This window comes from Stegodyphus dumicola, chromosome 1 (assembly GCF_044657685.1).
Source record: "Stegodyphus dumicola isolate Sdum_Otavi_A_Nest chromosome 1, ASM4465768v1".
NCBI classification, from domain to species: Eukaryota; Metazoa; Arthropoda; class Arachnida; order Araneae; family Eresidae; genus Stegodyphus; species Stegodyphus dumicola.
Genome location: NC_140768.1, coordinates 61,056,918 through 61,084,117, shown reverse-complemented (window position 1 = coordinate 61,084,117; position 27,200 = coordinate 61,056,918). Strand labels below are relative to the sequence as shown.

At 31.6% G+C, this 27,200-nt stretch overlaps 2 protein-coding genes across 5 annotated transcripts in view; one reads left to right on the top strand and one right to left on the bottom strand.

Moving 5' to 3' along the window:
• LOC118187658 (uncharacterized) overlaps positions 1-16,995 on the bottom strand; it is a 32,807-nt gene extending 15,812 nt beyond the window's left edge. For all 3 annotated transcript variants that reach the window (XM_085815378.1, XM_085815383.1, XM_085815391.1), the window contains exons 1-5: positions 16,316-16,995; positions 16,100-16,194; positions 3,747-3,802; positions 1,979-2,040; positions 1,767-1,885 (exon numbers count right to left, since the gene is read on the bottom strand). In XM_085815378.1, the coding sequence (XP_085671504.1) occupies positions 1,767-1,885; positions 1,979-2,040; positions 3,747-3,802; positions 16,100-16,194; positions 16,316-16,384 (401 nt within the window). In that variant the 5' untranslated portion in view covers positions 16,385-16,995. The remainder of the gene's footprint in view (positions 1-1,766; positions 1,886-1,978; positions 2,041-3,746; positions 3,803-16,099; positions 16,195-16,315) is intronic.
• A 16-nt stretch (positions 16,996-17,011) lies between these two features.
• The window catches only part of LOC118187657 (uncharacterized), a 45,330-nt gene continuing 35,141 nt past the window's right edge, over positions 17,012-27,200 (top strand). The window contains exons 1-3 of one of the 2 annotated variants that reach the window (XM_035357916.2): positions 17,012-17,225; positions 17,601-17,665; positions 23,970-24,658. In XM_035357916.2, the coding sequence (XP_035213807.1) occupies positions 17,223-17,225; positions 17,601-17,665; positions 23,970-24,658 (757 nt within the window). In that variant the 5' untranslated portion in view covers positions 17,012-17,222. Of the gene's footprint in view, positions 17,226-17,251; positions 17,498-17,600; positions 17,666-23,969; positions 24,659-27,200 lie in introns of those variants that run through there. The other variant, XM_035357917.2, reaches the window with a different exon arrangement.

Sequence of the window (27,200 nt, the reverse complement as noted above, 5' to 3'; positions counted from 1 at the left end):
ATTTATCTATTACTCTGTGAGGTCAGCACTCTCATCAGCTGCTATTATCTATAACTTTTTCATTTAACTGTCATAAATCACTTGCAATTTTGTTATACATTCTGCTGCTGTTCTGGCTGACAAATTAATACTTTTAAATAATTATTGTTTGTTAAAATAAAGAAGTTCAGATATAATAAACAATCTTTAACAAATTCTTGTTCATTAAATTGTTTTGATCTTTTCGCAAAGATGTACACAGAAGCAAGACTTGGATGAACTGTTGCTTCATCTGAATTTATTTGCTTTTGCAGAAACATTTTGTTACTGTAATAAGCCAGATTTTTAACAGTAACTTTTGTTCCCTCAATTTATTTTCTGTTTCAGATTTTTTTTTAATGGTTTGTTTCATAATGGAAACTTAAGTTATATTTATTTTAGAACTGATATTACCTTATTACAAATAAAACATACGATTTTAATGCACACAATACCACGAAATAATGTAATTTCCCATTTATCTTCAAAAATACATCCTTTTCCAGTCATTTTTCTTTTACCCTTTGTTAAAGACACAGGTTCCAGATTAATCTCCTAATTAAAATCATAATTGTAATTTTGTTTGAAACTTTCATTCAATAAGATGAATTTTCATATGAAAGCAACACTGAAATGTACTGCACAATTTCAAATGATTTGCATTAATGTAATGTAGATCCAACACAAATGAAGAACAAATAACAAGTTTTACAAGGCATACCAATATGAATTATATAACTGTGCAGTCAAGTTAATAATTAGGGACTGACTCAAGGAAAGTAAAAATATCAGCTCATTGAGGGAAGGAGTAATTTTTTTTTTTTAATTGATTTTTCTTGTGTAGCGGATGCATGCTTTTATGTTTCTTGTACATTTTTTTAAATACTTATTTTTAAACAAAATTGGATTTAGGAAATTGTTGTAACTGGTGGGAGAAACCCATGTTTGTTGATGGATGAATCATGTAAAACATTTGTTTTGTTTAAATTTAGCATACACACTTTAATAGATTATGGATAATATTTATAAACCAGTATAAGCAGAAGGAGCTAATACAGCATCTCTTACAGTTTTGCTTGAATTATATAGGAAAGATTCAAAACAGTGCAGATGTTAAATAAAATATTTTGCAAGAATATAATTAAAATTTGGATGTAAAAAACATTAGAAAAATTCTAACTTATAAAAAATAGACAAAATTTAAACACAGAATTTCGCTAAAAACACAAATGTAATAAAACATATTCAATAATCATGTCAAATTAAGATAGCTAAATATGTATTATTATTAGGAGATAGGGTTATACTGGGCAGTTTAATTTACATAAAGCACACAACATTCTAGGAAAATGAAATCTGCGTTGTTCTCTTCTTGAATGCTCTTCATTTCACAGCACAGAGACAAATATCTGCGTACTATCTGGAATTCAAACCTCAAGTCACGTCAGCCACTGCTGAACCACTGTGTAGAGACATTAGGTAATTTTTGAAAGCAGAAGAGATGAAAAATTGGCAACGCCTTCGCCGGGAATCGAACCACGGATCTCTGAAATACTAGCTCAGTTGCTGACCACTACACCACGCTAGGAAGGCAGGAGAAATACCTTACAACTGTATCATTAGGTATGTTTTATGAAATAAGAAAAATGTATTGATAAAAAAAATTAAACATATGGGTTTTGGGATTAGCAGAGGATTTTCAATACCAACAAATTCTTGATCACATATATAATGGAAATATGAATTACCTTCCTGAAGTGTAACTTTCATCACTTTTGAGTGAGCTAGATAAAATTGTAGATTTCATCCAAAGAATATCAATAATTCTCTCCCAAAAATTCATTTGCTGGCTAAATGGAGCTGTACCCTAGATGAAAATTTAATAAAAGATTTTTTGTAAATCATATCATTACTAAACACCTAAGAAGGCATACAAATTAATAAGAAGGGAGAAACTTACTTTAATGACACCATCATCATTCTTTTCACAGATGCCTAAATTGGACAAAGTAAGATGCAAATCTAACAAAAAGATAATAAAATGGTAAATAATTGTTCAAATAAAAAGTTCATATTCAGCTAATTTTTTGAGATACAATTTAGTATTTAATTTTCATGGTATAAAATGACCTTTTTATAGAATGGAAAAGGCTTATCAAAAATGCTAATGCAATAAGAATCAGCATAATATTCACAAATTTGCAGTGATTATTGTTGCCCTAGAATCTCCAATAATTGTTATTCACCATGTTATAGTTCGACTGCCTCATCTGTGACCATGAGCGCAAACACGCATGCGCCATTCGGACCGAATTATTCTCAAAATAAGGTGGAAGGATGGGACTTTCTTTCCTTCCAGCATTAGCTCTTTCCGGCGAAGAGAAGACCTTTCACATCCATCGCAGCAAGTAATACCACTCCTTCTGGACGAGTCTATGTGTTTTGGCAGAATACCAACCAGGGTTGTGCTTGAGGCGGTCGAACTATATTTTAACTCAATGGGAACGGCTTGTTCAATACTTTTCATCTCACTGAAATTTCAACACTTGCATATAATTCCATCCTTAGAAGTATTTGAGCCATGAATTGTATTGAAAATTTTTAATAGGGATAGGACAACAAATATATTTGCTTTCTGATATGCTATATTACAGAAATGCAGAATATAATCACAAATGATTTTAAAGAGAAAAACATTAATGACAGATTAAATCAAACAGACTCTCTTTTCACTGTTAGAAATGTAGCATTGTCATTGTTCATCCAATTTCAGATAGATTACACAAAGAGCATTTTTTAAATTGTTACTCCAGGACGCTATTTTATGTTGTTGACATGCCCTCCCCCCACAAAAAATGAATTTTTTTGGCAATTATACAGTCAGTGGTGCAAAATATCATTTGATAGCACCAGCATTTCCAGAAATGAATTTTCCAGATTTTTTTTTCCCCAATAAAGCTGTTAGCCCATGATAAATGCCTTGCATACTAGCAGCCCCATCTGTACAATCAGCGATACATTGTAAAATAGATAAATTGCTGCATTATATTTTGCTAATTATTAAATTATGTAAATTTAAACCTGTTGAATCAGGGAAAAATTAATCTTTCATAAACATTTCCTTGAAATACATATTTCATAATTACTGAACACTAATTTGCGGTAGAAACATCTTGAGTTGTAACTTTTACACAGTACATTACAGCTTCACAAATTTCATCAGAAATTCTAGCTTTTTTTTAATAAGAGTTACATAATTTATAATCATTTTTTATAAAAAAAAATTCCCCCGTTCGAATTTTATACTCTTTTTGTGCAGTTGTTTGCTTTGCAGAATTATTTAATTTAAACAGCATTCTAGGATAGAACAGTTTGTGCCTTAAGGCTTGACAACTGTTTTACAAGATTCAGAAAATGTCCTGTTTTGCTTGAGCCTCTAATAATATAACTATCTTCTAAACCCTCAATACTTTTTCTTTTTTTTTTCCTTTCTCTTCCAGAAATCTTTCCCAGAGATGAAGGAAATATTGCATTATTTCATTCTGGTATACTTTTTCCCAAGTTTTTTTTTTTTACTTAAAACCATTTAAGGATGAAATTAAGATTTTAAATTACTACATTAATGAGATTTTTATTGAATTGATACAAGCTGAATGAAATAATATGATATAAATTTATAAAAATCTGAATTAAATATGGTAAAACTAATGCAATATTTTAATACTTACATTTTAACTTTTCCTCATCAGAAATGTGACAAGACTCAGGAACAGGATACTTTAACCTAAAATATGAAAAACAAATTATATATAAATAAAGCTAAGTAATAATACTAAACACAAAACATGAAATAAAATAACTTGAGATCAGATTATTTCAGAATGTCATGCAACTAACAACCTTTACCAAATTAAACCAATTGACAGGAATAATAAACCATCAGCTCATGTAGCATTTCAGCGCAAAAATGAGAACTGTGTTCAACTTTGGCATAGACGTCTTGGTCACAGAAACAATGATGCAATCAAACAATTTGTAAACAAAGAACTTGATGAAGGAATTAAACTCGATAATTGTAAACGTGATACCTAATGCATTCAGTGCATAAAATACAAACTAACTGATTTCCTGTATCCCAGAGAATCGAAATTCGGAGCATCTGAACCGCTCAAACTCATTCACACTGATGTTTTACGACCAGTACAAACACAGTCTGTCAGTGGATACCTATACTTCGTAACTTTTATTGATGATCACAGCAGGTTCACAATGATTTACCTATTGAAAAAAGAAAACTGAAGTAATTTCTAAACTAAAACAATTTATTGCTCTTACAAACAATAAATTCAGGAGAAAAAAATGCTAAGAAGTGATAACAGTGGTGAATACATAAGTAAGGAACCTGGAGAATATCTCATAAAACATGGTATAAATCACCAGCTTACTGTACTGTCCAGCACAAAATGGAGTCAGTGAACGCAAAAATAGATCTTTGATAGAGATGACAAGATGTCTTTTAGCTGACTCAGGTCAACCTCACAGAAAATGGGCAGAAGCAGTGCTGACTGCAAATTACTTACAGAATCGTATGCCTACAAAACCAAATGCAAACATGCCATATGAATTATGGAATAACAAGAAACCCAATCTCTCTCATCTGAGGACTTTCGGGTGCAAGGCTTTTGCTTACATTCAGAAATCTAAAAGAGGTAAACTAGATGATACTACTATAGAAGTAATACTCGTCGGCTACGACAGCTGAAATAACGGCTACGGAATTTTAATTCCTGGACAGAAAATCATCATAAGTCAATCTGTACGTTTTATTGAAGACACTGGAACTAATGAGCCTGTAAGTGTCTCTTTAAACCAGAATGAAGAAAACCCTATGGAAGAAAGCTCAGAACAGGAAGAAATAAAAATAGAAGAACCCAAAAAGAAAGAAATATCAGAACCGGAAGAAGAACCTTTGAAACTCAGAAGATCGAACAGAGTCACAAAAGGTAAACCTCCTGATCGCTACGGATTCCACGCAAAATATCCAATCTCCCCAGAACCTAAATTCTCGAAGGAAATTCAAACTCTGGAAGAACATGAAAAACGAAATTGGGTGACTGCTATTCGAGAAGAAATTAATTCACTAGAAGAAAATAATACTTGGGAATTAGGTGATTTACCAAAAGGAAGAAAACCAATAGGACATAAATGGTCTTTTATGACCAAGCTCAATGCAGAAGGAAAAACTGAAAGATAAAAAGCCAGATTAGTTGCAAATGGATTTAGCGAGAAGTTTGGATATGACTTTAATAAATCTTTGCTGCTGTAATAAAATAGGGTAGAGTAGACTTTAACGTACCCCTTGTATTATGGCGAAGTTGTTGTTTCATTTATGGTAGCCTGAGTAGTTTAATGTTATGGAAACCCTATTGTGACGTAATTGGGTACATGATTCTGGGAAATTTTGAATCATGGGATGTTTTGTAAGCATTTTTATGGTGTGTGTTGGTTTGATTCTTTAGACTGTGGAATGGCTGAATGTAGTAAGATTAATTTGAAGTTTCTCTACTACTTGGAGCAAAAGAGGAAAAACAGCTTTAATTGACTGGTGTGTAAATGAAGGTTTACTTAGTAGCCATTATAAGTGTCCTGTATGTAGGAAGGATATGCGTCTAGTCGAATGTAAAAACCGTTTAGATGGATTTGAATGGGTTTGTAAGAAGAAAAGTTCAGTTGGTCACTATGTGAAGCGTTCGATCAGAAAGAGTAACTGGTTTGAAAAAAGTCATTTCAGTATGATTGATATTTTGATTTTTATGTGGCTCTGGGTGTACGAAGTGAACTCGAAAATCATGGTAAGTGAATACTTGCTTTTGGTAGTGCTTAAATGTATAACATGTTTTTCCTTTTTTATGTTACTTTATTGTTTGGTTTAAAATGTATTTTATTGAGATTATGTATTTTTTGTTTGCCTATATTGTAGAATTTGGCGCTCCTTTGACTTTTTAAGTGAAAATATATCGATGTGCACATGGACAAAGTAAAGGGAGTGCACAATGCAAGTTTGTGCAATTCTGGGATTTTTTTTAAGTGAAAATAGATCTGCGTGTACATGGATAAAGTTAAAAGAGTGCACAATGCCATTTTTGTGCAATTCGAGGATTTTTTTAAAGTGAAAATAGGTCGACGTGGACATGGATAAAGTCAAAGAAGTGCGCAATGCCATTTTTGTGCAATTCGGGGTTTTTTTTTACAAATATCGCCGCTTCGCAAGCCAAAATAACGAGTCAAAGAATTGCACAAAATCGGTATCCATGTACCGCCAATAACTGCCGAGTTTCGCCAAGGGATACCCTAAACTATACTTTTACCGTAAAATATACAACTCTTCGAGCTTTCCTATGTGTAGCTTCGTATAAAAACATGTCTGTCAGACATATCGATGTCAAAACAGCTTCCTTCATGGAGAACTAGAAGAAGAAATTTGCCTGACTCAACCTGAAGACTACTGAAAAGCTGGAAATGAAAATAAAGTTTGCAAGCTGAAGAAATCTATATATGGTTTAAAAAGGTGCTAGAGCTTGGAATCTGAAAACTGGAAAAATACTTCTAAACATATCATTTAAACAAAGTAAAGCAGACCTATGCTAGTTTTTCAAAAGCATCAATGGAAAATTCACATATATAATATTACCGTCTTTTTCTGAAAATAAGACATTCTCCGAAAATAAGCCCTATCATGATTTTCGGAACTTTTTGTAAAATAAGACATCCTCCGAAAATAAGCCCTATCGTGATTTTCAGAACTTTTTGTAAAATAAGACATCCCCCGAAAATAAGCCCTAGTTAAAATAATGTGACCAAAAAGAATTCGTTAAAAAATGCTGTTGATTTATTAAGAAATAATATGTTTAGCTTTCCTAATACTCATATTTCAGAGAAATGTTTGAAACGAAATATTCCGAAAAATTAATTGTTTACCTCTGCAGTTCGTTTCAAATTAATTCTTGGAATTTATCTTAACCAGTTCACCGTTTGCCCCGAGAGAGATACGTTCACAGGAAAGGTATTGTCATCTGTTAGCGTCATCGGCAACTAATCTCGTCAGGGTGAAATTTCGGCTGAACCGTAACCCCCGAGACACATACGATGCAGCGACCTTTTTCCAACCCCCACAGAATGAGTCGAAAATCAAAAGGGGTGATTGATGGGTTACTTATCTTCTCAGCGGTGTCGCATTAGGATTACAGCAGGGATATTTCAGGAAAGTAAAGGATGGGGACACTTTCTTCGAATAGCTACCCATCAACATAACTTATGAGATCCACAACAGCTTTCTCCCATTCTATTAAGGAACAAAGGGATTTGAATGCTATCTTTTCAATTCTTAACGATTCAATTCTTCTCTTTTGTTACAGGCCAATTCTTCTCTTTTGTTACAGAAAATAATAAAACAAAATTCAAGGACATTTCAAATACTAGATAATGCCCTTATTTTTACTTTATATAAAGCTTTTTCTTGACAATTAAAAATTAACATTTAACATACATGTAACAGATTGCAATAGATTTGGGGTTGGGTGCAAAGGGAAAAATATCTGCTCTAAAGACTACACCAGTCTTTGTGTTTTATGTTGCCCCTTAGGGGGTTGTTATTCACCATTTTTCAATGTGACAGGTACAGTGTTCAATCTGATTTGAACAGAACTTTTAAATAGGCTTTCACAAGTGGTGAAAGGGGGAAGAAATACTCCGAGCCCAGTTTTAGACACAAAACGTTTATCTTTGGATGCGAAAAATGGCACGAAATGTTTGCGATTTTCCTAACGGCGAACTGGTTAAAAATACAACATAAGGCAGCAGTCTACATTGAGTGACAGTGCAGGTATACAACGTTCATTCATTTCAGTCTTATAAGTCTGATTATTTCCTCATACGTAATTTTATTTAAAAATAAAGTGAATAATTTTTAACCACAGTTAAAATGAGTACAACACGAAAGAGCTATTCCGTTGAGTACAAAAAGGGAATCGTGGAAGACTCGAGGGGTGTAAATCTTGTAGCATTCTGTAAAGAGAAGATACTGGATCTCTGTATGGTTCGTAAATGGTGTGCAGACTACGATTACCTGCGTCAACTGGTGGACCAAGGGAATGAGAAAAACACAGAGTTGGATCAGGTCGGCAGCCGTTATTTTCTGAGTTGGACGATTGCACCTGGGAATGGATTGCAGGCAGGAGAGCAATGGCTTTGGTTGTGCGCAGGGCTGATATTCAAAAATTTGCCCTTGAAACAGCAATTGAATTTGATATATCCACAGAAGAATTTAAAGCATCGTCACACTGGTTGGACAACTTCCTTAAACGCTATGAACTGTCTCTAAGGAGATCAACAACATTGTTTAAGGTGGAAGACAATGAAGTTGTTAAGCGTGCACTTGCGTTTAAGCTTTTTGTTAATGGCATCGATTTTTCGAAATACCAACTCTCCAATATGATTGCTATGGATGAGACCACGGTACTCCTAGGCCAAGGAGCTCAAACGACAGTTCACCACAAGGCTTCTTCGTCAATTTACGTTCCTTCTACCGGTTACGATAGTGCACGTGTTACCTGTATGTTGGCGATTCATCTAGATGGCAAGAAAGTATCGCCATTTTAATCACTAAAGGTAAAAAAGACCAGATTCAACGTGTTTCAGGAATTTATATCGTTGAAAGTGAAAACGCCTGGTGCACCCAAGCAATTACAAGAAAGTGGGTTGATTTTATGCTGCCACCACTGCTGAGGAGTCAGAATAAAGGTGTACTAGTTTGGGATTCAGCGAGTACTCACCGCGCTAAAGACATGAAAAACTTTCTTGCTGAGAGGAAGATTGATCAAATAATGATTCTGGCAGGAATGACTGGTTACCTCCAGACACTTGACATTGCAATAAACAAGCCATTCAAGGATCATTTGCAGATGGAAATCAATGAATAGAATGAAAACAGAATGGTGAGAAATCATCGAGGTAATTTTGTAAATCATCGAGGCTTACATGAAGTTGTGAACTGGGTAAACAACTCATGGGACAAAATAACTGATAGTGATGTTTCCAATGCACTACCAACATGCTACTTAAACAAGAAGTATTCATTTATCGATAGCTATATCGCAAGACATGAGAGATTCAGACCAATAATTCAACAGAAAATGGATTTGGAAGAAAATCAGAATATAATTCAAAATTTTATTTATGCCGATGTTCCAGAAGAAGATGACATGACTGTAATTGAATAAATTTAAATTTCTGTATTCTGTGTAAAATAAATATTAAATAAAATTATATAAATATATTTTTATTTTTGCCCTTTCCCGAAAATAAGCCCTAGCTTGTATTTTGGACCAAAAAAGAAAGTGTCTTATTTTTGGAAAAAGACGGTATATGTAGACAACATGCTTATAGGAAGTGAAAGAGAAGAAAATGTAATGGAAACAATCCAACAACTAAGTGCTAAATTGGACATCAAAAACCTAAGAGAAATCACCTACTTCTTTGGCATAAACATCGAAAGATCTAAGATGGAACCTTCGCCATAAACCAAAAGAATAAAATCGAAGACATAGTTAAAAAATATGGACTTCAAAATTAAAAACCAACAAATATGCCAATGGAAACAATCTACTACATTACAAAGTCTGTAATCCGTACGTCTATAATCCGGAATGATCTATAATCCAGACCTCAAAGCTACAAACTTTATACATGCACGTTTAATGTATAACGAACGGTATAAGCTAGGCTAAAATTATCTAAGGCATTTCAGTTAATGTTGCAGATTGTGCTGTTCCTTAATCTTCTAATTGGATCCGGCTTATTATTTTTTTGCAGACTGTTAGAACAATTTTATAAAAATTAAATTTGAACTTTCGATTATGTCAAAAAGAGTTTCCAATTCTGGAGCTGCCAAAAGATCTACAAAGCGAAAGCATGTTTTGATGTCCCTTAAACAAAAAGTGGAATTGCTGCAAAAAATTTATAAAGGCCTATTTGTCTCAAAATTATGCGAGAAGTATGCATTGGAAAGTCCACTATATATGACACAAGAAAAAGGAACATTTTGAATTTTTTGTGGAAGCATCTTAAACAACTTACATTGAAAGAAATGTTTAATAAAGTAAACAAATAAATATTAAGCTTTTTTCTTTGTAAATTTTGATACCCTTTAGATCATAATTGTTCTTTATTTCATAAATTATGATTTCATATTTTTAAATGTATCATTTATGCATGCCAGTCAAAAGTCGTTAATTCGGAGACCCATAATCCGGACCTCAAAGCTACAAACTTTCTGCTCATGCGGCACGTTGACGCATGCGCGTCAGAACTTTACGGCTGCGAATATGCATGTGCGCATGCGCATAATACATTTATGCATGCACGTTTAATATATAACAGACAGTATCAGCTAAGCTAAGATTATCTTATTCAGTTAATGTTGCAGATTGCATTGTTCCTTAATCTTCAAATTGGATTCGGCTTATTATTTTTTGCAGACTATTAGAGCAATTTTATAAAAGTAAGCTTGAACTTTCGATTACATCAAATAGAATTTCCGATATATATTTACTAATATGTAAAGGATCTACAAAGCGAAAGTACGTTTTGAAGTCCATTAAACAAAAAGTGGAATTGCTGCAAAAAATGGATAAAGGTATATCCTTCGTTTCTCTAACCATTCCGAAATCTGTTTATCAATTTCACGCTGCTATGAGGAAGTTGATCTGTCAGCACTATCCTTATCTTCAGGGCAGATGTTTTTATTTTATTTGGGTTATAATTCCTTACTAAATATAGTATTTCATCTCGATGTACTCTGTCTTTGATATGAATTAAATCAAATTCCTCTTCATTATAATTCGCTTCCGATAGTGAAGAAAGTGACACAGAGGTTATTGAAAACGAAAAAATTTCGATTGACTAATTAGTCGGTATTCTCGACACAGCAATTATAGGACTTGAACAGCGGAACTTTGTAACTGAACAAGAAATTATGTCTGTTTATAGAATTAAAGAGATAGTATTATCACATAAAATGAAGCAAATTAAACAACTTACATTGAAAGAAATGTTTAATAAAGTAAACAAATAAATATTAAGCTTTTCTTTTGTAAATTTGGTTGATCTTTACAATATGGTAACTGGTAGTTTGGCGACATTTTGGAAGCGATAAAGGTTATTACCTGGGACTTTGGTAATAATGTGAGCAGTACTCAGTTCCGATTACGCATTATTTTGTGTGGGGGAAATGAGAGATCATGGGATATGTCGTGATATTAATGGACGAATTACGGTTCTTTAATCGGAAAAGGGGGGAATTTGGACAAGTATCTGTGGATGTATATTATTTTGTATTAAGCTTCATTGTGTGTTGTGTGAAGTAGGGTTGAATAATTTTGGGATTGTATGGCGCTGTCTAAAGTGAATTGTAGATGTGATAAAGATAATTTTTCTTTTATCAAATTCTATCAAATTCGGAAAAAAAATCGTTCAGTAATTTTATTGAATCCATAATAAAAGTGTATCCACCATGTAAGGAAGATTCAGAAGAAGATTAGGTTAGTTAGACTTTGTTAAGAATGTGAGTAGTATTCAGTTCTGATTATGCATTATTTTGTGTGAGGGAAATGAGAGATCATGGGATATGTCATGTGATATTAATGGACGAATTACTGTTCTTTAATCGGGAAAAAATCTGGCAATTTTGTATTTGGCTTTATTCTGTGTTGTGTGAAATAAGGCTTGTGAATTTTTGGATCCCATGGCCGTAACTAAAGTGAATTCGAAATGGGTATTTAGTGGTATTGAAAAGGATAGTAATAAATGTTTTTTAAGGTTGTGCAAGAGAGAAATAAAGATGTTTTATTATGTTATTTATTTTACCTGGTATCTTGCTTTGAAAGATAAGTATGATTTTAAAGATTCTGAAACAGAAGGAAGAAAATTGTATCCGCCACGTAATCAAGATTCTGAAGAAGATTAGGTAAGTTAGTATTTTTAATTATTTGAGGATATTATCTTTATGCATTGTTGAAAATGTAAGGTGGAAAGGAATTTGGTATTATTGGGAAAATTGTTATTAGCAATGATTTAGTTTAAAGTAATTAGGATTGTAAGGTAATTTTTATTAATTTAATGTATGTGCTCATTTATATTTTAAGTAGTGTTTTTGAATTTAATTATATTTTAATAAAATGATATTTATTTTGTGAATTTTATGTTTGTAGGAATTTGGTATACGTTTAAGTTGAAATAAACGTGCATGGAAATAATTTAAATATTTGATATTAAGTATTACGTGCATAGCGTGCGATAAACGTGCATGGAAATAATTTAAATATTTGATACTAAGTATTTGTAATGCTTGTGGTATGAATTCGTTGGTGACGTGTATAATGTAATAGATGATTTAGAGGTAAAAGTTTTTGGATATTTTATTTATTTTATATGTGGAAATGTTCATATTTGTAAAGGGTAAATACTTTTTCGCGATCAGGTAATTTCATATATGTTCTTTTTACCGGGTTTAAAGATTGAGAAAATTGTCATGTATTTTCGTGAAATTTTTGTAATTTATGAGAAAAAAGCAGTGTACATGGATATAGTGAAGAGTGTGCGCAATGCCATTTTTGTGCAATTCTGGGATGTTTTTTTAAGCAAAAATAAGTCGGCGTGCACATGGTTTATGTGTATGTGTTATTTTGAAAAATGCGTAAGGAGGATGGTATTGTGCAGTTTTTCCTAATTTTGCAGTGAATATTTGTCATGATTAAGCAGTTTTGTTTGATAAATTTTCTAGCATAAGTGTAATTCGGCTAGTAGGTTGTTGGAAGAAGTGTTCAGGAGATAAAAAGAAAAGAAACATGTCTTTACTTCGTGAAGACAAAATGGCGGCGGGGAAAAAAAAATAGAGGGTTGCTGTAGGAGAGTTAGTCGCCAAATTTTCGCCAAGTTACCATAATGTAAAGATCAACCGTAAATTTTGATAACCTTAAGATCATAATTGTTCTTTATTTCATAAACTACGTTTTCATATTTTTAATTTTATAATTTCTGTTTGCCCTCTTACCAGATTTAAACTGACGATCTATAATCCGGAAAATCGATAATCCGGAATCGCCGAAGTCCCGACGAGTGTGGATTAACGACTTTTGACTGTACAAACTAGAAACTGAATATGATCTTCTAGAAGATAATACAAAAATAGACAAGCAGGAGGGGCATTATTATATATTGCAACAATCATCAGACTAGATATAGCATGTACTGTCAAGCTACTGAGTAGAAGAAACGAAAAACTTCGGAAAATAGATTGGAATTCTGTCAAGAAAGTTATTCGATACTTATATACAACTAAAGACTTTAAGTTGATCTTTAACAAAGTTTAAGAACTTATCCTATCTGAATTTCAGATTGTGTAAATGACAGAACAACAAGAAAATCTATTATAAGATACCTATTGAAACTCGGAAATAACTGCATTTCATGGAGCAGCAAAAGGCAAAACTGCATTGCATTACCTTCAACTGAAGCTGAATATATTGCAGCAGCTAATACAGCACAAGAAGCACAATGGCTGTTAAATTTGCTTAAAGATCTAGAACTAAAACAAAATCTGCTGATTACTTTTTATGAAGATAACAAGTTATGCATCAAACTTTCACAGGCCTGAAAAATAGTTCCAGAACAAAACAAGTAGACATCAAATACCATTCTGGACACCCTGCAAAGGAGTCAATTGTATGACTTGCTTTCTTTTTTTCCCCCTCACTCCTTCAGGAAAGGACAGTGATATGACACTCTTTATTATATAACTCTTTTTTGATATGTATTGTGTAAATTAATTACAACTATGCTGATACTGCACTGGATACAAGGTAAAAGGAATCATTTTGCTCTCTACTTTTGTTGTGAAATAGTGAGGCTACAAAAATTTTTACAACAGGAGGAGGAAGAAAGAAAACCACAACATTAAATAATATTTAAAACTCTAGGTATTTTTCATGGGAGAATATTATACATACATATAAAATATAGATCTTTTAAAAAGCACTTCAATTTGAAATACAACACAGAAATAGCAAATTTTATACAAATTTAGTGAAAATGAAAACATAAGGGAAACACTAATAGTATCATCTCTTCATGATATTACACTCTCATATATTTTTTTGTCAAAAGAATTTCTAGAGACCAAAAGCCATTGATTTCAGATTTTGACCAGGTACTATCAACCAGCTGGACTTTCATTCACAATTAATACTCATTTTTAGCTTAGGTGTGGTTAATACTAGTATGAGCTGCTTACTGTTGCTTACATCTATTAAGTAAAAATCAGTTACAAGTTTTCCATGAAATTCTTTTAGACTTCTTTTAAATACAAAAAATCAGATACAAGCTATCCATCAAATTCCAAAAATTAGTACGATCAAACTGCTCTTGTCTACTCAGTAAAAATGTAAAGCTAAAATACAAAACATTATTAAATAATATTAATAATGAAATTGGGCCAGCTAATGTAATATAATAAGTGTACATATTTATAACAAAATATCATTCAGCAGCTATAACAGAGCTGTTAAACATATATGTTTTACTCTAAAATAAAACTTTCATAATACCAAAATTTCTTCATTAATTACAAAATTTCAAATATCTGTTTTGATTATTTTATATGCATAATAGTAAAATTAAAAAAGATTAGTATTAATAAAAATAGAGTAACAAAACACTTTTATGCTATATTATAAATATAAAAGCATAAAGAATTAAAAATGGTTATACTAATCAATTTAAATCTAACTTAAAATGAATTAAATTAAAACAAATTTAAATTTTTAACAAATACGTATAAAAGTAAAAAAGCAAATTTAAATTCTAAAAAAAGAAAATTTAAATTAAAATGAATTAAACATTTTCAATTACTGCAGATGCTCTCATATTAATAATTTCATTTTAATGTTTATGTAGGGATAGTTTTTTTTTTCCTAAGTATCAATAAATTTAACAAGATGGTTGGGCATTCACTTTAATGAAGGAAAATGTCCATTTTAATAAAGAAGTTCAATTTCAGTTATGAACAGTTTTTACAGCACTGAGATATAATAGCTGGAAACAAGAAAATTATTTTAATCTCTCAAAATATTTTTAATTGGAATCCAAGCAGAGAAATAAAGTAACTTAAATATGCATATTAATACACAGTAATATTTTAAGATAGTAAATTATGCATACTTTCTGATAAATTAAAGATGTAAAAAGAATTAACATACTTTATTTATACTCCAACTTGATTTCTAAATTATAGTTAATAAAATCATGAAATTATTCTGAAAATTCATATATTACTCATTACATTTTATAAATACTTTATAAATGAAAATAAATTAAGTTTTTAAAATCATCAATAAAATAAGTTTTGAGCATAATTTATTGAAAGGGAAAGGAATCTTTGAAAGCAAAACTCAAATACACATTATCCCTACATTATTATTATTATTTTGTATTATAAGAATAATAAAGAAAACATTAAAAATATCCTTGATTCACTCACATATTTTAACCTGCTTATCTAATTCTAAAAAATTGCACATGCAAGGTTTATCTAAACAAAGTATAAATTAGACACAATTTTGATTTCTCAGCAATAAATTTTTACACAATGTTTAAAAGTCCAATAATGGGCTGGGTCTTTCCTATATATCAATTGCATAAAACCTAAAAATATTTCACAGACTTTTAAAAACTGTATAAAATATAAATGGAATAGCTCTTACAAAATTAAGTAAACACTGTTTAATATTATAAAGATAATCGAAGAGGTTAAAAGTGAAGTTCCTTATAGAGATATCCACATTAATGACAGCTAGAAAGGAAAGAAAATATACGCAGATTACGCTGTTTCAAACTGTTTATCTTGCATACTGATACATTTCATGTTTCATTCAAATCATAAGAAAAACTCCAATATCTTTTGTTAGATTCAACTAAGCAAACCAATATTAAGAGATAAACCCTTACACTATGTAAGAAAAATTCTTACTTAGAAAGAATCTGTTCTATGAGGATATAGCGATTTGGTCCTGGCTTCGTCATCATTTCACCAAACTTCTGGTCATCACTAATAGTACCAAAATTCTAAAAAAAACAGGGGTTAGGTATTTAAAACGCATATCAGATATTTTCCATTTTTTATTGTAGTTTTATAGTTCCAAGCTTATCGATAAAAAGCGACAAATCAGAAAAAGAAGGAACTCACTTTCAGTTTGCCTATAATATTCTTAAGTTTCGCATCATCATCCAACTGCTTACTCGGATCATTCATCATTCCTTCGCTTAATTTCAAATGAAAGACGAGCAATGCCTGTACCACTGAGTATAACGAGTCTGTACATACACAAATAACGAATACGGACCAAAAACGTCTACGAGTATGACATGCACAATTCTATAATACACATTCTTGCATATTCTTCAGAGAAGAGCCTACTGGCTCCAATTCAACTCCTTTATACCACTAAAGCAATGTTAAAAACCCACCAAAAGCAATGTTAAAAACATAATAAAACGAAAGCCATTGATTGGATCACTTGGGCGCTTGGGCAGCCAATCCTGTAAACAGAGGTCCTCAACAAGGAGAGGGAAGACTTCTCCTTCGGGAGGAATTTCAGGAGTATTTAGTTTTAGGTAATGAGTTTATAAAAATCCAGTTTTATTAAAATTTTGGCATTTATCAACATTTTCTATACTTATTCTTGTTTTATTAAATACACATTTCACATTCGAATTCTTCGAATTTTCCATATTCACTTCGTAGCCTTTTATAATAAAAAATTATTACAAATCTAAACGAAGAAGATAATATGAGCAAAGACATGAAAAGAGGCACATGAGTGAAAAATGAATAAAAAAAAAGGTCTATTATTTGGATAAAAAATTTGTCACCAAAAACAGTCTCCGGCGGTGGCTTATTCCGATCGTTTCAATTTCTTCAGTTCCCGGCGGATTTTAGCTGCTCCCCTTCTAAACGGTCTTTGGTCTTTGGTGTGTTGGTAGTTTGTTGACAAATCACAGGCTGAGGCCGTGGCCGTACGATTACGCAATGCTAAGTAGAGACAGACAGTCCTGCAGTTTAATCTCAATGAATGAGATTTTCCTAATCAACAATGGTATCGTATAGAATCTCGTTTTAAATTGGGCGGTTTTCTTTTTTCTTTTATAGTTTATGCTTTTTAATATCACATTCGGTTGTAAAGTTTTATTGTATGATTTTTGATTCGATGGCAGTTAAATCATTTTACTCAATAAATAAATAAAGTAATTACAAGGAGCTAATAATTGAAGAACCGAAATATTGAGTATTTAATTGCATGCTATTATTTTTCTTTTGAAATATTAAGAAGCGACTGCGCAAATTATAAGAGTGAGCTGCAATCATCATGTAAAATTTTTACTTTTTATATAATGAGTTAAATGTTGCCACATCAAAACCTTTTTGTTATATGTATATATATATATTTGTAAAAATATTCTTTTTTATTTAGGCTGATCTAAGCGCAGATGATAAAAGTATCAATTCAATACCTCTGGAAATGGCGTCTGCATCGCCGTAAGTGAATTTCAGCCTGTGTTTTCATTTTATAGTAATGATTCATTTTATGCTAATAGATTTTAGTGTAGTTCCAGTTATTAAATATTCTTTTCCAATTGTTAAGTTATGAAGTGTTTTAAGCAACTCTTTATAACTTAAAACATTGGAATGATTTACTTTTGTCACTTGTTTTAATGTGGTTAAACTTGTTTTAATGCAAGCAACGGAATATCATTTCCAGATTAGATCATAAATGTTCAATGCATACAAATTAAATTCTGATGAGAATTTGATTAGCACTAAGATAATTTTATTGCCAATTTGAGTATCAAGGGCTTTGGTTACTGTGGAAGTAACTTTGGCAGTGGGCTGGATAATTTCTTAAAAACTCTATATATTTCTGTTCGCACTGAAGGTGTAAGTACTGCACCTAAAAAAAAATGAATGATGATGACACAACATTTATCTGGCCAGTAGAAATTACGGCTCTAGTGTAGGATTGGGTGCCCTTTCGATTAGCGACAATTTTTTAAAAATTTTGGCGATGAAACCTCACTTCTGTTTACCATGATAGTTTTAACTTTGTTTTGGCTTCCTGATTTTATTTAAATGAAAATAGATTGATGTGTACATGGACAAATTTAAGGCAGTGCACGATGCCTAGTTTGTGCAATTCTAAGATGTTTTTTTTTAAGTGAAAACAGATCAACGTGTACATGGACACAGAGTTTGTACAATTCTTTGACTTCTTATTTTGGTTTTGTGTATGGGCCCTCTTAATATTGTGCCTTCCAAGTGCCGATCTTGGCATGAAAAAAGAATCACCAAAAAACAAGGGGCACCCAATTGTAAACTTTACCGAAATTGCTTCATTAGCCATAATTATACATCATTTGTATTTGAACATCATTTCTCAATGCATAATTTCGAGAATAACTCCTATATGCAAGCCACATAAGAGCCTTCTGAACTGTTAATTACATTAATTTATTTGCCAGTCTTTTTATATATAACAAACATCTGTCATCTTTGTGTTTCCGTATAATTTAAGGATATGTTTAATATTTATTTTATGTAATGGATGTTTTGTAAATTTCTGAAGTGTGTTCATAACTATTCTGTGATTCATCTTGATTTCAGATGTGATTTATTCCGTCTGAAATTTTGTTTATTGTGTTAAATAAAACATATTTATGTTATTCCTGAATTAAATTACATAAGCAAATAAATTATTTATGTAGTCTGAATTAAAAATGCATATCATCATATAAATTCAGTCTCAGTTCATTCTTCTAAATATGCTGTATAATAATTTTGTCGTATTTACAAAAAAAAAAAAAAAAAAAAAAAAGCACTTGCCAAAGTGATCATCTCAGTCAGTCACCAGAATTAGCTAACTTGAATGCCAGGTTTTTAACCTGCATTATATTTGATTTTCATTTTTTTGATAATGATGCTGTACATATGATATTATTTTTTCAATGTTTCTTCTCTTCCACTAAAATATTTACAGTATTTTTTTTATCAAAGCCAGGTTCAGAAACGTATGTATACAGTCAAAAGTCGTTAATTCGGACACCCATAATCTGGAATGATCTATAATCCGGACCTCAAAGCTACAAACTTTCTGCGCATGCATCAACGCGATGCATGCGCATAGGCGTTTACACATGCGCGTAAGACGTTTACGGCTGTGAATATGCATGTGCGCATGCGCATAATACGTTTATGCATGTGCGTTTAATGTATAACGGACGGTATAAGCTAAGCTAAAATTATCTAATTCAGTTAATGTTGCAGATTGCGTTGTTCCTTAATCTTCGAATTGGATCCTGCTTATTATTTTTTGCAGACTGTTAGAGCAATTTTATAAAAGTAAGCTTGAACTTTTGATTATGTCAAATAGAATTTCTGATATATATTTACTAATATGTAAAGGATCTACAAAGTGAAAGTAGACCTCAAAGCTACAAACTTTCTGCGAATGCATCGCGTTGATGCATGCGCATAGGCGTTTACACGTGCGCGTAAGACGTTTACAGCTGTGAATATGCATGTGCGCATGCGCATAATACGTTTATGCATGCGCGTTTAATGTATAATGGACGGTATAAGCTAAGCTAAAATTATCTAATTCAGTTAATGTTGCAGATTGCGTTGTTCCTTAATCTTCGAATTGGATCCGGGTTATTATTTTTTGCAAACTGTTAGAGCAATTTTATAAAAGTAAGCTTGAACTTTCGATTATGTCAAATAGAATTTCTGATATATATTTACTAATATGTAAAGGATCTACAAAGCGAAAGTATGTTTCGAAGTCCATTAAACAAAAAGTGGAATTGCAGTAAAAAATGGATAAAGGCATATCGTTTTTTTCTCTAACCATTCCGAAATCTGTTTATCAATTTCACCCTGCTCTGTGGCGGGGGAAGGAAAATGCCGTGGCGCACAATGAATTGGAAGTTGATGTGTCAGCACTATCCTTATATTCAGAGCAGATGTTTTTATTTTATTTGGGTTATAATTCCTTACTAAATGTAGTATTTCATCTCGATGTACTCCATCTTTGATATGATTTAAATCAAGTTGCTCGTCATTATAATTCGCTTCTGATAGTGAAGAAAGTGACACAGAGGTTATTGAAAACAAAAAAATTTCGATTGACAAATTAGTCGGTATTCTCGACAAAGCAATTATAGGACTTGAAGAGCGGAACTTTGTAACTAAACAAGAAATTATGTCTGTTTAATAGAATTAAAGAGAAAGTATTATCACATAAAACGAAGCAAATTAAACAACTTACATTGAAAGAAATGTTTAATAAAGTAAACAAATAAATATTAAGTTTTTTTTTTTTTGTAAATTTTGATACCCTTTAGATCATAATTGTTCTTTATTTCAGAAATTACGGTTTCATATTTTTAATTTTATAATTTCTGCATGCCATCTTATCAGATTTATGATGATCTATAATCAGAAAAAATCGATAATCCGGAAACGCCGAAGTCCCGACGAGTCTGGATTAACGACTTTTGACTGTATATGTTTTGTGTTGTATATACACACATATATATTGTACATACATACATATATACATATATTTCTGAATCCAGTCCCAAATAGTACCATGTATACAATTTTTAACTTATAATCAAGAAAAAATAATTTTTTTGATGGAATAGAAGCAGTAATTTTTTATGGTACTGATAACATATAACACATTTGATTTTCACATTAACTTTAGACCATGTGATATTGTTCTAGAGATAATTATTTTCCCTTTAAAATGTTAATGTACTTCTAACTTTCCATTAGTTAGAAAATAAGCAGTACTTTCCTCGTGGTGTATATTTTTCCACATTATTACTTTTTTCCCCTCTAAAATGTTAGTCATCAATTAGGGAAGGATGCTTTTTTATTCCTCATGGCCACGGAACATAGCATACTTAGTCAAAGTGTAAAAAATGGCTACTAAAATTATTATTGTGTTTAATCCGGACTCGTCGGGACTTCTGTGATTCCAGATTAGGGGTTTTTCCGGATTGTAGATAATCAATTTAAATCTGGTAAAATGGCCGGCAGAAATTATAAAATTAAAAATATGAAACCAGAATTTATGAAATAAAGAGCAATTATGATCTAAAGGGTGTCAAAATTTACAAAAAGAAGAAAAAAAAAAAAGCTTAATATTTATTTGTTTACTTTAGTAAACATTTCTTTCAATGTAAGTTGTTTGACCCCTTAGTTTACAATGACGCTTCAGAGGCGTCGCGTGGTTATCGGACCAAACATGAATAAGACGCCTCAGAAGTGTTGCAAGGTTATCGTCCCAAACATGAATAAGACGTCTCAGAAGCGTCGCAAGGTTATCGGACCAAATATGAACAAGATGCCTCAGAGGCGTTGCAAGGTTATCGACCCAAACATGAATAAGACGTCTCAGAAGCGTCGCTAGGTTATCAGCCCAAACACAAAAAAGACGCGTCAGAGTTGTCGGAACTCTACCGGGCAAAACATAAACAAAACATTTCAGAATGATAGGAGTTGATCAACAAGATCAAATGCTAGCATGCTTCCCTCTTATGAGAAAGTGTCTGAAGGGGTATCGGAAAATTTTCTTTTACCTGTTTGACATGGCGTTATTTAACTCTTTTATTATTCATAACAAGATAAATATTGAAAAAAGACAGGGATATGCAGAATATAAGATTAAAATAGCCGAATTATTATTGGAAAATACACCATTATGGAACTACAACCGTAAAGGACAGTTGTCAAATGGAAATTTACCACTAAGATTGCAGGCTCAACAGTGGAATCATTTTCCCAAACATATAGATCCAACGCTGTTGAACCAACATCCAAAACCAAGATGTGTAGTTTGCACAAAGCATAAACAATGCAGAGAGACAACATGGGAATGCAAAAAGTGTAAAATTGCATTACATGTACCAACATGTTTTGAGAGATATCATACTGTCAAAGATTACTAAAGTTTTGTATTAAAACAAAAATGTTATTATTAATGGATTATATAATTTGCAATAATAAATCTTTTTTGTTTAATACCATAATTATTTATCAAACATCTTGCAAAGTTAATTGTACCGTGCACATGTATATAAAAATCGTAGGAAGTTTGCGATTTGTACAGTTTCGAATGCTGAGCAAAGTTGTTTATGTCCCTGCGCACGACCGACTATGGTGTCGCTTTTGGCCCATAGTCGTTTGGAAATTAGATCATAAGGGAAGGGGATAAGTTGCTTCGTTTTATGTGCTAATACTTTCTCTTTAATTCTATAAACAGACATAATTTCTTGTTCAGTTACAAAGTTCCGCTGTTCAAGTCCTGTAATTGCTGTGCCGAGAATACCGACTAACTTGTCAATCAAAACTTTTTCTCTTTCACTAACCTCTCTGTCACTTTCTTCATGCCTTTATCCATTTTTTGCAGCAATTCCACTTTTTGTTTGATGTACATTGAAACATGCTTTCACTTTGTAGATCCTTTGCCAGCTCCAGAATCGGACACTCTTTTTGACATAATTGAAAGTTCAAGCTTACTTTTTATAAAATTGTTCTAACAGTCTGCAAAAAATAATAAGCCGAATCCAATAAGAAGATTAAGGATCAACGCAATCTGCAATATTAACTGAAATAGAGTAATTAGATAATTTTAGCCTAGCTTATACCGTTTGTTATACATTAAATGCGCATGCGCAGAAAGTTTGTAGCTTTGAGGTCCAGATTATAGATCATTCCGGATTATGGACATCCGGATTAAAGACTTTGTATTATATTGTGAAAAAAAATATATGGAAATACGATGTGTAAAGTTGCAAAACGGATCTAAATGTCAGTTATTGCTTTCATGTTTCCAAGATTCTTTTTTGCATGGCTTTGCACTTCACATATTGTTGGGCAGAAGAACTAACTTCTATTAGATGGCTCAACAGATAGTAAAGTATGGTTGAAAATTCATCAGTTTAGAGCAACGATATGAGAAATCTGTTGCTTTTTTTTTTTTTTTTTTTTTTTTTTTTTATCAAATACTCTGAAGCTAGAATTGGTTGATGTAAAAAAATTGTTGAGATTGATAAAAGTATGACAAAAGTCTGTCAAATGATATAGAACAATGCAGTTAGAATTTTGCAGAAACAGTGGGCTGAAAGCATCTGCAGAGGAATAAATTATTGTTTTCTTGTGCAAATGCCACATAAAGAGGTCAAAACTTTAAATGAGAAGATAAAAAAAGGATAAATGTAAAAGAATGTGTGATATATTTGCATAGCTTATCAGAGTGAGAAATTAGAAAGAATGTTTTCAATACAGTGCATAAGCAGTGCATATCATAAATACAACTTTGTAAATCCAACATCTGGTGTACATACAGAGAAATTTGAGTGTTTGTAGATTGTGGTGAAATAGCAGAACAGAACGAGGCAAAGAGTAAGAGCTCACTAACACTTGGATTCCTATTTAGAAGCATATATGTTATAACAATATGTAGACCAAGAGAAAATATTTGATTTTATAACATAAATTGCTGAATTATCACCTCCACAAAAGAAAGTAAATATTATTTCCTTCCCTATGCATGATAATTTTTTGAAGGTTGCCTCAGTGTTTTCAAATTTTTGCCAAATTTTACCAAAGCGGCCAGCTATTTTAACAAGGAGTACCCTCCCCCCCCCAAAAAAAAAAATTACTAAAAGTTATCAATGGATTCACTTTTTATTTATTTATTATTTTTTTTAGTATTGCAATATGTATAAGTTATATCAGAAAAGTATAAGTTGTATATTTTGTGTGTATTTTTCAGGAAAAATCGCCGATCTGCTTCTATGACTTCACGATTTTATGAAGCTGAATCAGAGGATTACAAAGTGAAATCTTTTATAGAAACAACATCATCTTGTGTTAAGCAGAAAAATCTAGATACCAAGATTAAACAATCAAAGCACCTACCATTGTGGGCTTGGTATATTATAGCTAAATGCAATGGTATTCCATTGCAACCTGACTCAAAACCAATTTTGGGAACAATTCTTCATGCTTTAACTTTTACTGGAGCATTATCATATGCTCTATCATATACTTGGTATGTTGTGTATGACATACTTTCACCCAATACACCAAGAGACATTCCAGGTGGCTCTGTCAGTATCCTTCTCGTTTACTTTTGGTGTGGATTTGGATTTTATTGTAAAGATTTAAGTAGTCGTCTATTTTTACATCCAAGATTTCTCAAAGATATAAGAATGCACACAAGAACTGTATTTAAAATTAATGGAGCATTGCTAGTATTTATATTAGGACTTTTTTTTACAATAGCAAATGTTGTTGAAAGCTTAACTTGGTTTGATGATGTGGTCTGTGATAGAATTGATTTAGATCCTATCGTCTGCCAAATGATGAGTGTATCTAGTATTGTATTTTCAGTATTTACGTTGATATGGCATTCTCTTGTATCATTTGTTTTCATGTCTGTATGTAGAACACATACTATTGGTAAGTTTTCTAATCAAATCTTATCATAATACAGTTTTTTTCCATCAGTCCAAAAAATATATTGTTTGAATTGATTTTTGTGTTTAAGAAGTTTTAAGGTATAATATGTAGAAATATATTATGCAAGGTGGTACATAATTCCTTCTGAAATTTAAAAAAAAATCTGGTATAATATCCATAATAAATATAGTAAAAAGGTACACATCAGCATGTAGAGAATCCCTCCATGTCTCCTGTGTAGTCTCAGTTGATCATTAATTTTATATTACATAAGCCAAGGGTTTCCAACCCTATGCCTTTGTGAACAACTTAACCCACTGCTGTGCAACCACAAAAAAAATTTTCAGTAAAATATAGTAATTAATTAGAAAAATATAACGGAGTTTGTTTAAAAAATTTTCGTTTATAATTATATGTTTAGAATTTTAAATGAGCTTACCAGACATCCCAGTTTGATCAGGATTGTCTCAATTTGGTCCTAGCATTGTTTAAAACTTGACATGCTATAGGCTATTTGTTAAAAATTAAAACAAGTCAGATAGCATTGTTTTCAACAATGAATATCATAAAATCGAAATACAGATCTTGACTTGCAGAAGAACATCTTGATGAGTGCTTACAAGCAGAAATATCGTCATACTAATTAAGACACAATAACATGCTGAACAAATACTAATTCAAAAGTCAAACAACAAAAATCAGCCTTATATTTTCAAATTTTCACAGGACCAGTTTCGATGGTTTTACCAAACCACCATCTTCAGCTGCAAAAGCACAAATGAGCGAGATAGGATATAATGATCAGATAAGAAAGCCTGGACAGAAAATAAGCTAGTGGCGCCATCTGTTGATGAAACCAGAACTAAAACATAATTTCTTTAAAGGCCGAAGGCAAAGATGGATTGGAATTAGGATCATTAACTAGAATAGAAAGATTTTTTTGAATGTGAAATGCCTCTAAAAAATCCAGTTCTCTAATGGAAGATGTTTTTTGAATAATTTTGGGAGCAGAAAAATTGAAAATGTGATTTTCGGACCAACAATGTTGGGCAACAGAAGACTTCTGTGTTTTCTTTTTTCTAACTTATGCCTCATGTTCCTTGACGCAAAATTTTAAGGCTCTCTTAGTTTGGCCAATTTAAATTAAACCACACTGGCAAGGAATCATATAAATACCCCAGGAATTCATATCTGGAATGGGGTCCTTGAGTATGGAACTCGGAATTTTATTGTTGGGAGAATAAACGACCCAAAAGTTAAATTTCTGAAAAATATGTGCAACTGTATAGCTAATTGATTGAAAGAAAGGAATGACAACAGAATTTTTATAATCTTATAAAACAAAAGTGTGCCTTTTAGTGTGTTGAGATGAGAATTTTTTAACAATGAAATACAATCCCAAGTGTCACATTGACTTTACAAATTCCATTTTTATAAAGAAATATTGGTACTTAAATATTAATACAACCACCATAGTAAAAGTCACAAATTTTCAGAATGAGCCAAAATCTGGCAACTATGCACATAGCCATTTTTCTGGCAACCGTGCTCTATAACAGTCTTTCATTCAAGCAATGCTGCCATTTTTGTATGCATTTCTTTTTGTTGTATTCCAAGTTCCAATGGTTTTTATAAACAAATCATGATATTTTTATTTTTAAAGTATGAGCTTGTGAAGTTTGCTAGTAATGGAAGAAACTGTGATAAAATTTTTGCAGGAACACAGAATTTTGCTGAAAATTTTCTAAAGGGAACAATTATAAAGTACGTTTTCTAGATAGTTGCTGAGGTTTACACAAAGCCAAACCTATCTAATTCACTAATGTTTTTTTAAGTGAGAGCAGATCGCTCTGTATTTGGAGAAGAAGAAAATGGGGGGAAAAAAATTAAAGGAAGATTTGAAAAAGAATGTGTTTTTTTATGTGAATTTTAATTCTTATGTAATAATTAAAATTTTAATTCTTATGTAATAATTAAAATTTATATTTTTAATCAGCTAAAGTATGCTTTCTTTTCATATGTTGGTAACAATAAATGTCGATACTTTGGGAATCTTTCTAAAAAAAAAAAAAGACATGAAAACCACCAATTTTCACCCAATAAGTAACTTACTTTATCATCTGTAAAAAATCGCCAAATTGCATGAAAGTGGTTGCATTAATACTTAAGTACTGAAATTTTATACTAATGAACTTTAAGCCAAAGAATTTAAAAAATATTTTCTGTATTATTTAGTAATTATTTATTTTGCATATGAATACCAAGAATACCATCATTAATTTTTATATCTTAAAATTATATATTTGATTTTTTTTTGTTGTATATTATTAACTGTATATTTAGCTTGAAAGAATAAATGTGCATACCACCCAACCAATATTTTAAAATGTGCTCTAAGCTACAAAAAGGTTTGGGGGGTCACTGACATAAGCAGCTTGTCAGCTTGAACTTATCACTTGAATTGGCTTATCTGTAGGTTCTTTTATTTGATATTTTATATTATATCTCTATTATACTAGTAGAACTGACTCATCTTCGTAAG